Source organism: Meleagris gallopavo, chromosome 9, assembly GCF_000146605.3.
Source record: "Meleagris gallopavo isolate NT-WF06-2002-E0010 breed Aviagen turkey brand Nicholas breeding stock chromosome 9, Turkey_5.1, whole genome shotgun sequence".
Lineage (NCBI taxonomy): Eukaryota > Metazoa > Chordata > Aves > Galliformes > Phasianidae > Meleagris > Meleagris gallopavo.
Genome location: NC_015019.2, coordinates 1,055,077 through 1,060,047, shown reverse-complemented (window position 1 = coordinate 1,060,047; position 4,971 = coordinate 1,055,077). Strand labels below are relative to the sequence as shown.

The window sequence follows — 4,971 nt, the reverse complement described above, 5'->3', positions numbered from 1 at the left end:
AGCTGGGGTTGCTTACCATCATCTGCTGCCAAACGTGCACCCGAGTGCATTTTGCATGGAAATGATCAGATTTGGGGTGTGAGCAATAGGGTGCGGTGCCACAGGGAGCTGCTTCCACGCAGACTGCAGTGGCTGTTTGAACCCCGATGAACTCATTGCATGCCCTCCACTGCAGCTGGACCTCCAGCCTTCTCCTGCTTTTTCTGGACCCAGCAACCAGCCCTGCAGCTGCTCCCCCAATACCCGGTAGCTCCCAGGCACAACAACTGCTCCGGACATCCTGGTAACACGAGGAGCTGCAGGCGTTGGTGGGAAGGGGGCTGGGAGGGGATCTGCCTGCTGGGAGCAGCTGGCTGGGCTCCGGCAGCTGAGCACTGCCCAGCTCATCACAGCACATCCTCCCACTTCCCATCAGCGGGATGCTGGAGGTGCTTCTGGGAGCGGTGCGGGAGAGGCAGCAAGAAGAAACGTGCCTGGGCAGCTGAGCTGCCTCTTTGAGACACAACGCTGCAGGCATGGGCTCATCCCTGCACTGCTCAGGCCCTGGGGTGTGGGAGCACGTGCTGCCTGCAGGCCGGGTGCTGGGGATGTGTCCCTGGGTGCTGGGTGCTGCAATGGGCAGGCAGGCAAAGCCAGTGGTGAGCTGCTTATGCCTCACTTCCCAACCACAGCTCATCCCGGGTGTCCCTCAGGTGGTTCTGGATGATGGGATGGCAGAGGTGAGGTTTTTGCAGAGCCCACAATTCCAAGCCGGGGATAGCAGTGCTGCTGCAGCCTCTGCGCTCACCTGATGACTTTTCCTAGAGCTGTGCTGATTCGGCCCAGCACTGCCCTCCTCACCCTGCGCTTGTCCATCTGCCCTGAGTAATTCCTCCTGCAATGCCCCAGGCGCTGGGCTCACTGCCAGCCAGGCTGTGGGCACCACAGGCACTGCCAGCACCCAGCTGCTCCCCTCTTGCCTCTGAGCCCTCCGCCAACCCCTTATGCTCTACTGCTCGCTCTATTTCTCCCCTTCTCTCTGCACCTCTCATATACCAGCTCCCTGCACTGTGCACGGCGCCAGCCGTGCCTTTCTGTGCAGCACAGCAGCAACACAGGGAACAAAGCCATGGATAACATCAAGCAGAGCAGCTGGAAATGCAGAGGGCAGCACAACAGCACTGTGGGAGCAGGCAGCAGCCTGAGTTTTACCTGAAGGTAGGTGCACATGCATGGCTGTTGTTTGGAAGACGCAGCATGAGGAAGCTGTTGCTGCATGCTTATCTGCTGCCCATCAATCTCGTGTTGGTTCCTGGAAAGCTGTGGGAGTGGTTGGCAGGCACTGGATCGCTGCTTCACAGTGGGACACGGCCCTGCACTGGGGATGAGTGGAGTCACCACAGTGTGGGCATGGGATGGAGATGGAGGTGGCTGCAGCGTCCTGGCTGTGGGAAGAAAGTGCCCCAAAACAATGCTGGAGGGGAGCTGCTCCGTGCCTCAGCTTTTGGGGTTCCTTGTTTTTTTTCCCACCTCAAACCCCACTGTTGCTGCATGGCTCTGTGTCTGTTTGGCTACCACCCATCCCTTTGCCCAGTGGTAGAGGCAACTTCAGGTGATCTCCTGCAATCCCTCCCTGGCCCTACACTTTCCTGCTGGGCATTGCTCTGTGCAGGTCAGAACCTCCACCTCTCTCCCACATCCTCAGGGTGCTGCAGCTGCTGCCCAAAATGGAGATAAACCACAGAGAGGGGCCAGGCGGGTGGGGGGGGGGGAAGGGGGGCACAGAAACAAAATCACTTTTCACGCCATAATCCTTTGTAATAAAGCACCGAGGAAAGGGGAGAAAGACGATAAACAATGTCTCCTGTGTGAGGCAGCTGCTTCCCAAAATACAGCACCGCTCCACGCCGTCAGCTGCCCCTACCCAGGCACAACTGCCACGTGTCACCAGAGCTGCCTTCCCCATGGCAGCACTCTCCTCTGCTCATGGCACGCCGGGGGAATGCGTGCAATGTGGTGGGGGGGCCCCGATGAGCAATTTTGGCCACTCTCCGGAGCTGTTGGTCACTGCTGCACGCGTAGTGCGGAGCAAAGGCACGCAGCAGGGCGGCTCCCATCCCTTCCCCGTGCTCAGAACAATCTGGGGTGCAGCACAAAGCTCCCTACACTGAATCTGGACCTCCAGAGCCTCTGAAGGGCTCTGCTGCCAGGTCTGTGGCCAAGAGGGCAGGGAGCTGGGAGCGCACCAGCTTCATATTATTACGGGCTAAGCCCTTACTCACTGGGGATGAGCAAGCTGCTGTTCATAAAGCTGACCTCCCGGGCATTATTTTGAGAGCAGTAATAACTTCTCAGCTTCTTGGGGAGGTGTTGGTGCGTGCTGAGCACTGCACTCAGTGCTGCTGGCTCGCCCATTGCTTTCACCTACTGCTGCATCCCCTCCGCTTTCCCTTCCTACCCAGCTCACACCTGCACTGTGCACACACCGTGCACGCATGCATGGCTGCTTCCAAACACCTCCTGTGCACGCAGGTTTTCCCTTGCAGCTCATGTTTGCTCTCTCTCCCTCCCTGCAGCTGCGCTTGCACAGCAAGGGGACGCGGCCCCACGCCGCACTGCTAGGTGACAGTTCTGCCCTGCACACGGAGGAGCTGCAGATTTGCGGGGCTGTGAAGCCCAGAGCGTGGCTTCTTCGCCTTATCGCGCTCGAAATGCCCGAGATTATCTCCGTGCAAACCCACGGGGCCAAATCCTCTCCCGGCTGAGTCAGTCCCAGGGGAGGGGGGAGGCGCCCATTCCAGCCACGAGCCCTGAGCCGAATTGGCCCCGTGCTGCTGCTCACCAGGTATTTGTCCTGCAGAACCCAAATAACTCCCGACGGTGACTCAGCCGCCTCCTCCCTCCCTCACGGCCGATAAAGCCATGGGAGGAAACCGCCCCGGAGCAGCCGGACGGGGCCCCAGTGGGGAGGCATGGATACTCCCAGGACACAAGGGACTGTGGCACTCAGCCCCTCGGGGATGGTCACCACGCGGTGCAGCATCACCTGCACCCACGCTGCCAAAGCCATCCCAGTTTGGGGACATCAGCCTGGCAGGTACCCCAGCTGCCCACACACCCGGGTGTGCTGGGGTGAAATAGAGAAGGTGCAGGGCAGGGAGGGAGGGACAGTGTTGGTAGAGAGCACTTTTCTGTAATGATCCTCCCCTTACTGGCCAATCCTCCTCCTGCAGTGGGAACATTTGGGGCTCTTTGCCCTCAGAGCTGAAGATAACAAGAATTGGGTGAGGCAGCTGCTACCTCCCTGCCCATCGCTTTGGTGGAGACATCCCCATGTTTTCGCCGCCAAAGCTGTTGGTCAGTCTGCTCCTATCTCTGCAGGCACAACAGTCTGGCAGGTGACCCTGGAGCAGGTGAGGAAGTCTTGGGAAACCTGAGCAGAGGCCTGGGGATGCACGCAGAGCCTCAGTGTGCTGGGCTACGAACAGCTGAGAGGGTACCCAGCCCATCTCCGAGGGCTGCAAAAACCTCCTTCAGCCAAGGGCAGGGGCTGAGGCAGGTGAGGGAAGGGCTGTGCCAGGCAGCAAGGGAATGGATCCAGCACCCGTGGGACCTGGGCCAGTGCAGGAACCTCCAGCCCGGCCCTACAGCAGTGCTTTGGGCAGAGGACACGAACTGCTCAGAGCAGGAGGCTCAGTCCCCACCCTGAGCTGGGCTGCCCCTGTAGGGATCTCTCTGAGCAATGCCAACCTCCAACCCTGCCCTTCCCACCCCCAGGGCTACACCTGAACCTTCCCCAGGGAAGAAGCCACAAGCCAGAGGGAGGTCGTTATACTTTTGTTTTATTTTATAATAAACTTCTCATTTTTCCCCAAGGAAGACAAATTGTGAGTGAGGCTACAGAACACCATCAGTGAAAAGGATGACATCGAGGCCACAGGGTGGCCAGAAAGGATCCCACTCCCCCAGTGCAGAGCTCTGTCCCCAGGAGCCTCCGCAGCCTCTGCTCACCTCCCCACGCATCAGAGCAAGGTCAGTACGGTCAGCAGGCATCAGCTGGGCAGCACCCATGGGGCTGGGTTGGGCTGATGGATCGGGGGGGCCACACTTTGTGTCCCCCACTCACCAAAGCTGCCAGCGAGGCGGGGCAGTGGGTCAGACGATACGGCTGTTTTCTAGACGTGTACATGATGGAAGTTTAAAAAAAAAACACAAAAAACAGATGATTTAATTCATAGAAAAGAGAAAAAAAAAAGCCAACAAAAACCGATCAAGTGGTGGCTCTTCCTGCCAGACCATCGCTCTAGGAAGACTTCACACATTCCTTCTCCTGCTCGATGGCTGTAAGAGAAAAGAGAGGTCCATTAATCCCCACTGCTGCTCCATTGGAACACCCATCGGCAGCGGAGCCATCGCTCAGAGCCCGGCAATGGGTCTTATTGTCTGAACCCAACAGCAATCAGAGGGCACCGAGCATCCTCCCGCAGCTTCCTACCAGGACACCCCACCCCGAGGGCAGCGGCCCCACGCACGGGACGCGACCCACAGCAGCGGGGTCACAGCACAGCTTTGTCCCAGTGGTGGGTACAGCACAGGGAGCGCCCCAACCCCCCCTCCCGCCCCCGGGCGCGTTTTTCTGCGTTTTTCTCAGCTGCTCCAACCGCCTCTCCCCACGGATTCCTCAGCAGTGAGATCAGCGCTCGGGACACCCGCATCTCCGGCCGTGACCGGGCAGCCCCCCACCCCAGCCCCGGCTCCAACCCCTCCGCACTCACTCTCCTTGGAGGGCAGCGTGTTCTTCTCCTCCGTGTTGGTCTTTTTCAGCTTCTTCTTATCGAATTTCTCCACCTCCGACAGGTCCGGTTTGTCACACATTTTGCCTGTGAGACCCCCGGTTCGTATCAGCGGGGCTCCGCGCCGGGTGGGCACGCAGCACCGCGCAGACAAAGGCCGCCCGCCCCGGGGCGCCGCCCCACACCCGCTTCCCACCGC

At 59.5% G+C, this 4,971-nt stretch overlaps 1 protein-coding gene across 1 annotated transcript; it reads right to left on the bottom strand.

The window, feature by feature from the left end:
- Positions 1-3,804: 3,804 nt before the first annotated feature.
- On the bottom strand, positions 3,805-4,898 carry TMSB15B (thymosin beta 15B). Its single transcript, XM_010715036.3, has 2 exons — positions 4,755-4,898; positions 3,805-4,320 (listed from the first exon to the last, which is right to left on the bottom strand). Exons 1-2 carry the CDS (start codon positions 4,852-4,854, stop codon positions 4,283-4,285), a joined length of 138 nt encoding a protein of 45 aa, XP_010713338.1. The 5' UTR covers positions 4,855-4,898; the 3' UTR covers positions 3,805-4,282.
- Between the last annotated feature and the right edge of the window lie 73 nt (positions 4,899-4,971).

Excerpts from the sequence above, each read along its gene's own strand:
- TMSB15B (XM_010715036.3), bottom strand. The coding sequence starts at position 4,854 with ATGTGTGACAAACCGGACCTGTCGGAGGTGGAGAAATTCGATAAGAAG. Across the intron at positions 4,321-4,754 it reads CACGCTGCCCTCCAAGGAGA|CCATCGAGCAGGAGAAGGAA; the intron begins GTGAGTGCGGAG and ends TTTCTCTTACAG.